We start from the raw sequence: 15493 nt of genomic DNA, 5'->3' as shown, positions 1-15493 counted from the left end.
TGTAAATGATAATCTACCTCAGTAAGTTTTTCTTTCTATTTGTACAGACTTAGCTGGTTCAATAAGTTATGTAATGAAAAAATAAGCTCTTTTGTGCAGTATCAATTATTCGCAAAGTATGTGTTAATTAATTCTGCTTTTGTATATCTTTTCACAGCTATTACAGTACTTTCTCATACTGTGCAGAAAGAGTCGTAGAAGGGATTTCCTGCTTCTGGCCAAATCCACAAGTGGAAAATTATCTTATTAATATCCATAAACATTTTTTTTCAAACTGTACTTTGGAGATGCTAATGTTCCAGGACCCTCCTGACAAGATCCTCATTGCCCTCATCACAGTGCCAATTTTATTAACCATAATAATGATTGCAATCGTGGTATGGTGTAGTAAAAGGAATGATGTATTGATGTAGATTTAAAAGTGCATGTTGGACAAGAGTACAAACTACTACTTTACAATCACTCTACCTTAATGTGATTGAGTCGATTCCACTGATAATGTTTAGATTGTTGCTCATCGTCTTCAGTTGGAAGAGGATAACCAGTGATTCTCTCAGAATATACAGCTGCAAGAGAGGTAGGTTAAAGTTTTGGACCCTCTTAGGAAAGAAACAGTGTCCTTATTTGCTCAATAACAAAAAAGGTGATCCTATAGACACAAGTGGTGATAATTAAACTGTTACAAACTCATAGGGCTCAAAAACCTAATTTACTTTTATCAAACTCACACTTTATTGGATAACTAGTTATATTCATGAGCCAACATTGGAAACTATACTGTTAACTACCCAAGTCTACATGGCAGTAAATTATAAAGCCAGCTATGTAAAAGTGAGATGAGACAACATTGAAGACAATCACGTGAAGAAGATATCAGCACTTACTGAAAATAAATGTGCCCAATTCCATTTTAAGAGATTTCTCAGAGTTGGAGGGTGTGGAGCAAACTCCAGGAAGGATGTTGAAAGTGCTTCCCAGAGAAGGAGAAGAATGAACGGAAATGGTTGGACTGTGCTTTCATCAGGAGTGGTATGGGAACTGACAACAGCCCTGCATTTCCTAAGCTCTCTATTATGACTTAAACTAAATATGCTGCTCATCTCATTCCACTTTATTTTGGACAGAAGAAAAATTACGATTGTGATACAACCAACATTCTTCTATTACAATCTTAGTCTTAAACAGACATAGCAAAATAAATAACTATAACCACAAAATGAACAATGGTCAGAATACAACAGTTTTACTGCAATTTGTGATTGCTATAATATGTGTAAAAGTGAATGTGGCTTTACTGTGTTCTGTTGTCTGCCTGAAATGACATAAACCTGTTTTGTATATTTTAAACTGATGACTTCCACACAATGTTTAAAGCTAAAGTATACCTCTTGGTAAATTCCTGACACCAAGACTGCACTTGACTGCACAGCATCCCATTTAACATGTTCAGCTGTTGTCAAGATAGCTTGTAGGGCTTTTTTTTGTACCCCCTGCCCCGAAAAACATGGGCTAGTCATTCTGGTAATATCATCTAAATTGTATTGCCACTAGATTCTGTCACTGAGCCGCGCGTAGTCTATTGGGTCAGAGACAATGTTCCTCTATCTTTCTTTGGTCCATGTTGGTGATTTGTTCAAATGCATGGCTCCTTAGCTTTTGTTTTTGCATGACTGTATGTGCACATTAATATAAAAAAAACTTGTCTTGTGTCTGACCTTCAAGGGTATTTTCAGGTGGTTTTACTAGCATGATCAAAAAGTGGTTACATAACTTAAGTGGTTCTGGAAAGCATTTAAGCTACTAAGGATGCATCTTTTCATCTGTAATTAAATTTGCTGATAAAAATCAGACAGGACCTTTGTAAGCAAGGATAAGATTTCTCATAAACCAGACTACCCAATTTCTATTATGGAGTGTATTTGAATGAGACATAACAGCCTTGGGATCTGCTCAGCCTGGAAGCAGGAACACTTCACTGTACTGCTCCTGTCAAATCATTGTTCCACTGTTGTACTCCTGTCAAATCATTGTTCCACTCTCCACAAAGACTAGAGGAAACATCAGGAAAAGTTTAGAACCCAGAATGCATAGGACTTGATCTAATTTTTAGCCATCTTGTATATTCCACTTCCAACCAGGGTTACGTTGGAATCCTTAGAAGAGCTAAGGATTTTGGTGTCATTAACATGGGTGTCAAAGTTGAAGGTACACCCAGTGAGTGACCAAATTCATTGCCTTTTACAACACTTCAAACTCCAATTTAAAGACATATTTATGTTCTAACTTTTTAAACACCTGAAGCATAAATGTTGTCTGTTATGGCAAAAAATACATTTACTTCTGAATGTGAACATATATGAATTATATTTCATTTGAATTCCCCACTGATCTGACTTGGGGGAAGGCAGGTTAAAGGCTTTTGTGCTTTGTCTCGGAGATTCAGGTTCCCATAGGCACCCTTCTTTGAAAAAGTTCTTGTACAGAAATGACCAATAAAGTTTACTTAATGATAATAGATATTTAGTTCAGAATAATTTTTATTTGAACTTTATTTGGTGCATACTGAAATAGGAGCCCTTAAGCATTTGTAACAAATTAGTCTATTTTGAAATTTTATAAAAAACTGCAATATAAAATGCATTATTGCTATACAGAATGAACTGATATGTCTTTTAGTGTTGGTTTTGTGTATCAAGTTCTTCCACATCATGTGGGACAACCATTATAATTCAGTGCTCCATTCTGATTCAAATAAGAGCAAAGTATTTTAACTGCTTCAAAGTTACCTATTTTCACCTTGGCATAAGGGATTCTGACAATGACACATTTTGTAACTGAGATTTCATTCAGAGTAATTGGTGGAGGAAGAATGAGACTCTTGAGTGTCCTATAAGTCTTTATTTATTTATTTGCCGTCTTTCATTGTGTCCTCTTCTCCATCCCTATTATAAGACATAATTCTCGGACTTTATCAATGTTAGAGAAGGCATGCCCAAGAATACTATTTACACTTTTGTCTGGAAATGTTTAGTCTGTGCTTGATAATTGTTGATGATTTCAGAGATTGGGAATTTGCTGTTTTATTTTTCCAAAATATGAACAACACCTATCACTTAAGTACTGTTGTACTTTGATCCCTGCGTTTTGTAAATTAGAAATTTAATACACGCTATCATAATCCTAAAGATGGAAGCAGGATAAAATCCATATAACCTTGATAGGTTATGAAGAACTATATGAAACCAAATCAAAAGAAAGATCTGCTTTGAGGTGGGGGTGTTAGGGTCACCCAATACAGAACCTGTGAATATAGGCTTGAAAAAACTTCCATGAAACCACTGTAATCAGATATTGACTGAAATAATTAGTTAAGCACTAGTCCCTTCCATGTTTTGGACAATTTAAATAAAAGAAGTTGGGAAGACTGTGACCTCAGAATTATGCAAATCTCCACCTAAAGTTGACTATTAGAAAGCTGGGCTAATCTGTTTGCATTCCAACAAACTCTATCACTGTGTTACATATGCTCACATAGTTATTACTTCATGCTCAATCTATTAGTATCAAACTTTTCTGATATAATTTTCATTTGAAAGTAGCAAATCTGTTTGGGGTATAGTTCCACAGATGTCATCAGCCGTCCAGTGTCTTGTTCAAGTGGTCTTTCTTCATATCCAAACTGAGACAACAGAGCAGACAAGTTGATCAATGGGTGTATCACAGCCAACCTCGCCTTACCTGATGATCATTCAGACTTATTTACCTACAGTAACTAGTAATGGCCACAGTGGCAAATTTTTACACTTCTAAGCTCTCTGCCAGTAGGGTCATTGACATTTATGCAATATTTGAAGCCAGTTAACTCCGCCCAGGCTCAGATTCAAATCCGGCACATTTATGCTCCTTACCATATAATACGTTTACCCATCAAACCACTGGAAGAAGGTCCACCAGCCTCAATCAATATTAAGCAACAGATTTAAATAAAACAAAGAACAGTGGATGCTGGAGATTTGAAACAAAACCAGAAATTGCTGGAGAAACCCAGCAGGTCTGGCATCATCTGTGGGAAGAAAGCAAAGTTAACTGGTGACTGTTCATCAGAACTGATGGAATTACAACATTATATCTGCTTTCTCCCCACAGATGCTGCCAGACCTGCTGAGTCTCTATAGCGATTTCTTAGGGAACTGACTGGTCTGTGAACATGGATATGATCATATATCAGTTCTGGTTTGTAAAGCCAGAGATTGCTGATGATATTTTCTTAGTTTTGTTTTTGAATCTGCCTCTGTTCACCTAAAAAAAAGGAATATTACATGCTATGCTTGACTTTGCAGTGCTTGAAAATGCCTGTTTTGCTTTTAATTGACAGCACATTACTTTTAAAGCTGTAGTCTTGAGGCATATTGCATCCAGTGCACATAAACAGCCTGCAGTTGTTTAAGTATGTTATGCTCCAATATACGTTACTCCTGTGGGTGGTTAAATCTACATTATGCTCCAGTGCACATTACATTCAAGGTCATAACGTGTTAGAATTTTACAAAGGCTTGAAACATACTTATATATGATTGTTATGAAACATTTATGGTCAAAAATGAGTCCTGATATTTTGAAATTAATAAGAAAGCTTAGAAACGTGAATGGGGATGCTGTGCATCTTGAATTTTCAATGTTTCCAAATACTGCATAAGCTATGTAGTCTAATCAAGTGGAAAATGTCCAGTTTTAGCTTTGTCTGGCTTTGTATTATTTAAAAACTGACTTTTGGAATAAAATGTGAATTATTGCAAAGTGTGTAGAAAATTGTGCATTTTTCATTCAAGCTTTTTTTTACTGGAGATCCATTTTTATAAATGTGTAACTCTATAATTAGAAGCAATATCTAACTTTCACGTTGAGATAGGTGTTGTACTAATGCATTGTTTACACTATTTGCACAATTGTTAGGGTGACACAGTGGTAACGTTAATGGATTAGTAATGTGGAAGCTTGGGTCAATATTTGGAGATGTGAGCTCAAATTTCACCTAACAATTTGGAAAGGTAAATTGAATTATTTAAATAAATTTTGAAGAGAAAACCAGAATCAGTAATGCAGACCACGAGACTACTGGATTGTTATAAATCTCCTGGAAACTGATTCTGAACAAATTCTAAGTTCAGACCTGCAACAATATTGAATTGCTCATTGAACTGACCTGGAAAACCACTCTTTTGTATGTATAAACATACTACATAGGAGCAGCAGTAGATCATTCTGCCCATCGTGGCAGATATATTTGTGTTTGAATTCCACATTCCCAAATACCCCCGATAGTTTTGATTTCTTTGCCTAACAAGAATCTATTTTCTTAGGTCTTTAAAAATATTTAATGGCTTCTTCTCTATTACGTGTTGAGGCAGTGAGTTACATCACTCTGACCCTCTGAGAAAAAAAACGCCTCCCCAACTCCATCCCACAAGGGATGACCCCTAATTTTAAAACAGTGTTCCAAGTTCCAAATTGATCCGGAAGAGAAGAAATCCTTTCTATCTCCACTTTGTCAAGACCATCCAAGAATTTGTACATGCTAATGAAGTAATCCTTCAGTCTTCTAAACTTTAATAGAAAGAAACCCAGCTTGTCCAATCTATCTTCAATGTATGCCTATTTGTTCCAGGTAGCAATCAAGTAAACCCTTCTGGTGCATTAAATCCTTCCTTAAAGAACTCAAATCTGTGCATGGTATTTGAGATGTGGTCTCAATAATGCCTTCATAACTGAAGCGTAACATCCTTATGTTAATTCCTCTCATGCAGCATTCCATTAGCCTTGTGAACATGCACCACGTGTTCTAATTTTGTGTGGCTCATCTACGAGAATACCTACATTCTTCAATACCTGGGAATTTTGCATTTAAGTCATACTCCGCTTTTGCCTTCTTGCTACAGTGAACAACTTCACATTTTCCCAGACTTTACTCCATCTGCCAGATTTTTGTCCACACACTAATCCTATCTCAATTTGTCTGCAATCTCTTTATGTCTTTCTCACAACCTGTTTTCCTAAATATCTTGGTGTTGCCTGCAAATTTTAGCTACCAAGCCATCGATCTTCTCATCCAAGTCATTAATATAAGTTATAAAATGTTGAGGCTCCAGTACATAGAACCCTGCAGAACTTGACTTGCCGCATCCTGCCAAACACAATACCAACGAGACATAGTCTTTAGAATAGAATAGAATACCTACAGTGTGGAAACAGGCCCTTCAGCCCAACAAGTCCACACTGACCCTCTGAAAGTAACCCACCCAAACCCATTCCCCTACTCTATTACTCTACCCCTGACTAACACACCTAACCTACACATCTCTGAACACTATGGACAATTTAGCATGCCCACTTCATCTAACCTGCACATCTTTGTTCTTTGTCAGTCAACTCTTTCAACCATGCTAATATGTTACCCCTAAAGCATAACCTTTTATTTTCCACAATAACCATTGATGTGCACTATATCCATAGCCTCCTTTTTCTTCACAATGCATATTAATGCTTCAAAGAACTGCAATAAATTGGTTAAACCTGATTTCCCTTTGACCAAACTTTTGCTAACTCTTCTTGATTACTTTGAGATATTTTTTAGGCTGTAGCTATAATCTCTTTAATGATTGATTCAAATACCTTCCTATGGCACATATCAAGTTAATCAACCTACAGTTTTCAGTTTCTGCCTCCCTCCCTTCTTAAATTGAGAGGTTATTTTTGCTACTTCCCAATCTGATGGAACCTTTCCTGAATCAAGGGAATGTTGAAAAATGAACATCAAAATATCAACAAGCTCATTAGCTAGCTCTTTTAAAACTCTTGGACAAAGTCGATCTTGACTTGGAGACTTAGTAGCCAGCAGTTCATCTATTTGCTATTCATTGCTTCCCTTGTGATTGTAATTTCACTAAGTTCCTCTCTCCCTTTCACCTCCTGATTTAGAACTATTCCAGTTTTTTTTGTTTCCTGTATATTGAAGACAAAATGAAAATATTTACCCATTTCATTTGGCGTTTTCTTATTATTTACTATCAACGCCCCATACTTGCATTCTAAGAGGATCAACACTCACTTTACAACAGTTTTTCTTTTTAAATACGTGTAAAACTCTTGCTACCCATATGTAAATTCCTAGATAGCTTCCTCTCATGCTATAGTTCTTTCCTCCTGATCGATGTTTTGTAATTCTCTGCTGTTCTTTAAATTCTGATCAATTATCTGACCTGTTATTTACCTGTGGTCAGTTGTATGCTTTTCTTAATTTCATTAGTTAATCATGGATGGTAGGTCCACCCATTTGAATTTTTCCTAATTGGAAGAATATATTTACTTGGAGGATTCTGAAATATCCCATTAAGTACCTGCTGTGCTCTTTTGATCTGTCCCGCAGCCTATAATGTCAGTTCACTGTAGCTAACTCAGCTGTCATGCTGACATAGTTGTTCTTATTTAGATTTAAAGTGCTTAAACCCAATCTTGTTGCTTTCAAAATGGAGGTAAAATGCAATCACCTTGTGATCACTGCCACCTAGGGGTGTCTTTACCTTGAGGTCATTAATTAATCCTGTCACATTACACAACTTCAAGTCTAATATAGCCTACTCATTGATCGGTTTCAGGATGTGCTGCTCTAAGCCACTATCTCAAAAGCATTTTATGAACTCTGCATTCAGATTATTAACGCCAATCTGATTTTACTAGTTTAGATGGAACTTAAAGTCACCTACTGCACTTACTTAACAATGCTACCCTTCATATTTACTGAGGTTCCTATTATTTTTGAATTTCATATTGCTCTGAATATATAGGAGCCAATCTTTATCATTCTGATGTCATGTCTTCAGAAGGGCAACGAGATCATATTTATTGAAATGTGCTCAATCAATTTGTTTACCATATTTTGAATACAAAACACTCTTAGGTTCAGAGCCTTCAGTTTTATCTTTTTCTTGTCTTGGTCCGCTCTAGTCTTGATTAACTAGGCTTTTCCTCTCTGTCCTCACCCTGACATTCTCTGAACATTATTTCCCCTATTACTACTTTCCTGTCACACTTTGTTTCTACTCTTTGATATATCACATCTTTCCACAATTGTTCCCTTGCCCTCATGATTAATTTTAAATCCTATCAACTCCCCAAGTAATTCAGTTCACAAGAACCATGGCCCCAGTACAATTTAGGTGCAGACCGCCCCAATGGTAGAGCCTTATTTTCCCTAGTATTGGTGCCAGTTACCCTTAAACTGGAACCCTTTTTTCCCATACCTGTATTTGAGCCACATAGCATTCATAAAATCAGAGGGATGATAAGTTGTATGTGGGCTCAGGCAAAAACTGGAGATTAAATCCTTTGAGGTTCTGCTTTTCAATTTAGTACCTGGCAGAACATCCTTCCTTATTCTATCTGTGCCAATAGTACCTTTTTGGACCACAATGACTGGATCATTCCCTTTCCTCTGCAAGTTCCTTTTCAACCTTGAGTAGATGTCCTCAATTCTAGTAATAAGCAGGCAGCACAGCCATCTGAACTCTGCACTTTTCTGCAGAGAATGGTGTCAATTCCTTTGACTATACTATCCCCTACAACTACCATTGCTACTATTGCTGCTACTACATTTCTTATTCCCCTCCATCAACCTGAATGTTTCCCTGAACTATAAAGTATAAAATCCTGGCCAGTTTCCTTTCCATCCTGCAGTCCCTGTACTCATCCAAACAGACTGAGAAAATCTCAGACCAATCGGACAATTGCTGAGCCTGACAGTCCTGCACTCCTACCCTCCATACCTACCTCGCTCACAGTTATACCCTTCCATCCCTCAATACTGACCAAATCAGAAGACCATAACCTAAGTGGTATCAACCCCTGGTACAGAGAAGCTGAGTATGTATCACAGTTTCTGTAGTTCAACCTCCAAGTCATTAATGCTGCTCGAACCTTAAGGTGTCCTTGTCCTCAATCAAAATAATATCCAGAAGACCCCAAATACTGCAGGATTGACATATCATCTGTCGTTCCATCTTGTAACAAACTGCGAAGCAGAAAATGTGAGTATTGGGCAATTTAAGTTCCTGATTCATATATTACAAAGTGGCACAACCCAGTAAACCCTGCAAATTCCACCTCAACTTACATCTGAGGACTTGTACTAACATTGAGAGAGTTGGCCAATTGACTTGTCAAGGAATAGCTGTTGTGTTGGAATCCTATCTTTCAATCAATACCCAAGAGTCCTTTATCAATATCTCCTGATTATATTCTAATTCACTAGAGTGGTTGGCACAAAGAGATGTAGGTAGAAGGCAGGGGCCTTGAAAGTTTTCACCACTGACTCTGGATCCCAGGAAGTTCCATGCAGCATGTCAAATATGGGCGAGGAACATTGCTATTACCTCCTACCTTGCTTATGAAGTAACAATGTAATTTGGAAGAAGCATTAAGAACAGCAAAGCACAGAATGTGCTCAGAACAGGGTCCTCAATGTCCATCAATATGAGCCACATGGTAGCACCAGTACTGACTGAGGTGGTGCAGTTCTGAATATATAGTGACCAGATTGATTGTGTGGCAGGTGGGGAGAAAATAAACTCAAGGAAAATCCTACTCAAGCTCATCTTCATCAATCTACGGGTCACAGATGCATTGGTGCAGTACAAGTATTTATAGCAGTGACAACTGTGCAGGTTTGGTGAAGATGGTGTGGACTTGTATGGTGTGGACTTCTTGGGCTGAAGGGCCTTTTCCCACACTGTAGGGAATCTATTCACAAAATAAAATGGAGGATGCCCTCCATTCATATGTGTGGTAATATGAGCATTTTAAATGTGATAGATTTACAACTAATCGAACAACTCAATTTTCATCATCCATTAGACACTGTGAGCCATCAGCAGCACCAGAAACAATCTGAAACCCTATAGCCAATAAGGATCCTCACTCTACAATTAATATCAAGCAAGGGATGAATCCTGGTTCAATGTGGAATGCAGAAGTGCACTGCTGGATCTCAAAGAACATCTGAAAGTGAGGTGCCAACGTTTTGAAGTGACAGCAGAAGACATGTATGCTAAATGGCAGAAAGAGCAAGATTGAGATTAGTGCACCCATGGCTAAAGTATCATGTCAAAGTTCTGCAGCATTGTCACATTCAGTCATAAACAGTAGTGTCAAATTAATTAAACAAAGATGCCATTAGTTACCAAGTTCCATATCTTCAGTGACTCTTCTTGCCTGCTTCCTGAGGTCTGAATCACCAGTTGCCAGTTTTAAGAAAATTCTATTCATTCCATATGATTTCAAGAGACAGTTCAGAGCACTGGATATAACAAAGGTCAATAGGCCCTGACAACATTACAGTTGTTGTCAGAATGTGTCACTCCTTTAGCCAAGATGTTCCAATACAGCTACACCAGAGGCAGCACTCCATCTAATTTTCTTTCTGGTGTGTGGACGTTAAGGATGGCAATGGCTTCCATTGTGTTGGCATGCTGATTAGCATGCACAAAACCTTCCAACAGTTCCATGGCAATGTGACCGTGCAGCCTACAGGGAATGTTAAACTTCGGCCAAAAATAGAGAACATTGCACAGGTATGCTGTCTCCACAAAAAGTTTGATAAATTACCATGGCGGAGGCAGCGAAATGAAGATAGATTCGCGTTTTTATTCTTTTTAGTCTTAAACTCTTCAAAATGTTGCTAGATTGTGGTGACAGTTGAAGGTTTTCACTGTAAAATGCAAGTGACAATAAATCATTTAATTCAATACCACTCCATTTGTCCCCCCTCAATTATTAAGAAATTGCCAATGGAAGATTTTGAGTGGCACATACTCAGCTATAGCTTGTTTATTGATGCTAGATTTTCATTTAAGGTCCTGCCTTCATTCCTACGTTTGATCTGATCATGGACCAAATGGCTGATTTCCAAAGATGGGGTATGAATTATTGTGTTTGAAACTAAGGCAGCTTTTCACCATGTATGGCATCAAGGATTCTGAATAACATAAACAGCGACAGGAATCAGGAAAAGAATACTCCATTGGCTGGAATCATATCTAGCACAAAGGAAAACATTTGTGGTTGCTCAAGGCCAATTAAGCCAACTCCAGGACAAAGTTGATTTGTAGCAACTTTGTAACGTTGCTTAAGGAACACCATCAAAACTTACCATCTCCATGGCCTAGAAGAACCTGGGTAACAGATGGAAACCAACATGCTCTGTTCCATGTTATCTGTACTCTGGCTTAGAAATATGTAATTTTCCTTCATAGTCTGTAGGTCAAAATCTTGGAAACCCACCTCAGAAGCTCTTTGGATGCAAAAACTAAAACCCGTCACCATCTATAAGGCACAAGTTGGTTGTGTGATGGAAAACTCCCTACTTGCCTAATGGGTGCATCTCCAACAACACATAAGAAGCATAACACCATCAGGAGAAAGCAGTTAGCTTAATTGGCAGCACATCCACAAACATCCACTCCCTCCATTGCTGACACTCAGTATTAGCAGTGTGCACTATCTACAGGATGCACTGCAGAAATTCAGCAAAGATCCTCAGACAACACCTTCCAACCCACAGCCTCTTCCATCTAGAAGCACAATGGGAGAAGATACATGGGAACACCACCACTTGCAAATTCCCCTCCAAGCCACTCACCGTCCTGACTTGGAAATATATCGCCATTCCTTCAATGTAACTTGGTCAAATCTTGGAATTCCCTCTTTAAGAGCATTTTGCCTGTGGCACAAGGACAGCAGCGGTTTATGAATGCAACTCACCACAACCTTCCACCAACCAGTGATGCCCTTGTACCAAGAGTGCATTAAAAAAAGAATGAGCTGGTTCATGAAGATTGCTCACCATCACCAATTATACATAACCATGACTATGTTAGCTTTTACTTCTTAAAGCTAGGCTGCTCTTCTTAAAGAGAAATTGTATTCTGGCTTCAACAAAGGCTAGATGTAGCTGTGAAAGAATTTCTGAGTTAAGGAAATTGGAATAATGGATCAGTAAAAAAGCAAGAGTTCTCGTTTCTCAAATTCAGCACTGAAGGCTTTCATGTAAAGAAATAGAAAGGAGGAGAAATGTTGTCTTTCCACAAGGGGGCATGAAATCCTCCAGATCTGCACTGCAACAATGGAGCAGATAGCCAATTATGGCAATGCCAGGAATCTGACCCTTTCTTACCATGCTTCATAAATGGTAGTGTGAAATAAAGCCTGTTAATGTTCACGCATATGAGAATAAGATACTACATTTCTCCAAGCTGTACTTGCTGAAAAGGTGTAATTGACTGCAATCACAAAATCCAAAATGGCAGGTTGGGACCCAAATCATGCTCCATATGGACTGATATCATGATCTGCCCAGTCTTTATGTTTCCAGTACATAAATAGAATGTCAACTGTATTGTCCTGAAAGACATGGTAATCAGCATTGGTCCTAGCCAGAAATTATCAGGAGAGGACTTTTTACGATGATTTTCTTACCTGGGCTATTAAAATGTTGGTCTACAAAGCCAAATTGTGCAGCAAAAAAATTATTTCTATTGATTTTTACTTTTCCATACTTTAAACAATGTCTCACTTAAATCCATAAGGTGAAAATTAACAACATTGAGTCAGCCAATGATGGCTAGCAAGCTGTACAGCAAGACTTAAACAAAATTTACTTAGCCAGCAAAACACAGTCAACAGCCTACAACAAATGAACTTATAACTGAAAGTATACCAATTTTCCAATAAAAACGGTGCTTTTTCTGCAAAACAAATATGGTTGATGAGGATGGTTACATGATACAGATATTCTTAATCAACCTGCTCATGGATATTATGATGCACCTCTGGAAGAGATGGGATTTCAACCCAGGACTTCTGGCTACTACACATAGAAAGCTCCCATGGTTGCATGTTGGAAATTAAGTGCGTTAAATGAATCCTAGCGCCTTACAAAACTGCATATGATGAAGGAGCTGTGCTCCGAAAGCTTGACATTTTGAATAAGTCTGTTTGACCTGGTGTTGTATGACTTCTGAATTTGTCCACCCCAGTCCAACACCAGCAACTGCATATCATTACAAAACTGCAGTATTGAAGTCAATTACCCATCACATGCTAACATACCATCATGAAAAGTAATAGTTATGTTTGTGCATTTCTTCTGCTGGCACAAACATGGATTTCATTAGTTTTCTTATTCGTTTGAGATTTTCACTTTGAAAGAAGAGCTTGGAACTGATAATGCAATGGTTTACGTGTAGAGACTGCATTAGCTGCAGGTGATCCAGTTTATCTGATGCCTCAGCTGGAAACTTGCTTAGTACTCATTTGGAATTGTTCACAATTTTAGGGTGACAAATTTCTTATGGCACCAAGGATCAGCAGACCAGGAATATTGCTGGGACTGGAGGGTTTGAGCTATAAGGAGAAACTGGATAGGCTGGGTTAGTTTTCATTGGACCATTAGAGGATAAGGTGGGGCCTTATAGAGGTTTATAAAATCATGAGGGACATAGATAAGATGAATTGCAAAGGTCTGTTCCCCAGGGTAGGGGAATTCAAAACTAGAGGGCATATTTTTAAGGTGAGTGGTGAAGGATTTAAAAGGGAGCCAAGGGTCAATGTTTTAACACTGACGGTGGTTCATATGTTGAATGAACTGCCAGAGGAAGTGATAGGTTACAGTGATAGCTACAGTTATAACATTTAAAACACATATAGACAGGTACATGAATAAGAAATGTTTAGAGGGATATTAGCCTCTAATAGTTTGAGAAACCTGTCCAGCATGATTGAGTTAGATCAAAGGGTCTGTTTCCGTGCTGTGTGACTATCTGACTTTGTGCTAACCTCATAAAATTTAAAGAAATGTTCATGCAGGTCATATTAGCTGAATGGTCTAAATGGAGCTCTGTATTCATATAAGTATGGAGTAACTCATTGGTCATGTTAGCCTCTAGAGCTTAAATCATGGTTGTGTGTCATAATATGTCCTAAAAGATGGCCCATTCAGCCATGTTATTGCTGTTCCTTGAAATGGATGTAAATTGTCCTAAGGTGGCTACTCATTGACCCAGGGATGGAATTGTTTATTTATTGCCTATTCCTTCTGCAGCTATTTGCAGCTTCTATTAATGTACTCCATGAGCAATTTTTGGAAATTAGCCAAAGGGAGCAGTAAGTGCATGTTGCCTAAAATAAACTAAACCACTTTCACAAAGTTTCATTGGTCCTGAAGAGCAGGGTTAGAGGAGGCAATTAGTTCAACTAACGAAGAAATGTACAATATTATTATTTACTGTTTCTACAATATGGTGCCCCATAAAGTGCCCTTAAATTCAAACTAGTAGGAGAAGGCAGGGAGCAACAATCAGTGCAGGATACTGAACATTTGTTTGTCTAAGGAAGTACTTACTCATCAAGAATCATAAAGCAGGTTTTAATAGAAAACACTTACTTATTTGCCAGAAATATCCAAGGAACAATAGTCATGTGAATATGTGCTGGATCCTGGGCCAGTTAAAAGCATCTCCACTGGTTCCAAGAATATATAAAAAAATCAATCTTCCCCAATTATCTTAATCTACCCAATAGCAAAAGAGATATTAGGGCACATTGCTGTGTCAGCCATCCTAAAATTTTATAATCCTTGTGGTGTGGTCAGAGGTGCAATTTAACTGGCTGCATTTTAGGTAAGAATAGCAGGCCTGGGATGGACAAGGTAGTGCCCTACTCTTTTCTATGTCTCTGATTGTAATTTTAATGTACACAAGGGTGGAGGGTGCAATATGAGAGTGTCTGCAAAAACATATAGGCAGAATAAGTAAGTAGGAAACAATTGGCAGGTGGAACATAATGTGTGAACATAAGGACTTGTCCACTTTGGAAGAAAGGATAGAAAGGCAATGCAGCCTGTATGTCATTTGAATGGATGGATTTTGTACAACTCTTAGGGAAAAAGCAATCTGAATGTTGAATCACAAAATGTTGGTGTGCAGGTGCAACAAATGACTGGAAAAACACATGCACTTGCCATTTTTTGCAAGAGGAATGGAATATAAAAATATAGGTATTAGCTACTGCTGCACATGGTATTGAAGAGACCACATCTGGAGTACCGTGCACAACTTAGTCTCTTTATTTAAGAAAGATGTACATACATTAGAAGCAGTTCTGAGAAGATCCATTCATCTGACAACTGGCATGGTAGTGTTATCTATGAGAAAGTTTGAACATTGTGGCCTGTATTCATTGGAGTTTGGAAGAGTGAGAGGTGATATAATTGAAACATAAAAGATGCCAAGAATATTTGACAGGATAGATGCCAGTTCCCTTGTGACTAGACCTAAAGGACACAGTGTAAAAATAACAGGTTTCTCGTTTAAGTTGGAGATGAAAAGGACTTCTTTTGAACTGTATTAAAATTATTATATAATGTGAGGAGTTGTTGTGAATGTTC

At 37.9% G+C, this 15493-nt stretch overlaps 1 protein-coding gene across 1 annotated transcript in view; it reads left to right on the top strand.

Annotated features, from left to right (window-relative positions):
* Positions 1 to 4763, top strand: part of LOC132816070 (receptor activity-modifying protein 3-like) — a 49129-nt gene extending 44366 nt beyond the window's left edge. The window contains exon 4 of the mRNA XM_060825499.1: positions 158 to 4763. Coding sequence (XP_060681482.1) covers positions 158 to 413 — 256 coding nt within the window. The 3' untranslated portion in view covers positions 414 to 4763. The remainder of the gene's footprint in view (positions 1 to 157) is intronic.
* Positions 4764 to 15493: the final 10730 nt, after the last annotated feature.

This window comes from Hemiscyllium ocellatum, chromosome 5 (genome assembly GCF_020745735.1).
Source record: "Hemiscyllium ocellatum isolate sHemOce1 chromosome 5, sHemOce1.pat.X.cur, whole genome shotgun sequence".
Classification (NCBI taxonomy): Eukaryota; Metazoa; Chordata; class Chondrichthyes; order Orectolobiformes; family Hemiscylliidae; genus Hemiscyllium; species Hemiscyllium ocellatum.
The sequence above is the reverse complement of the archived record's forward strand: the minus strand, read 5'-3'. Positions and strand labels throughout refer to the sequence as shown.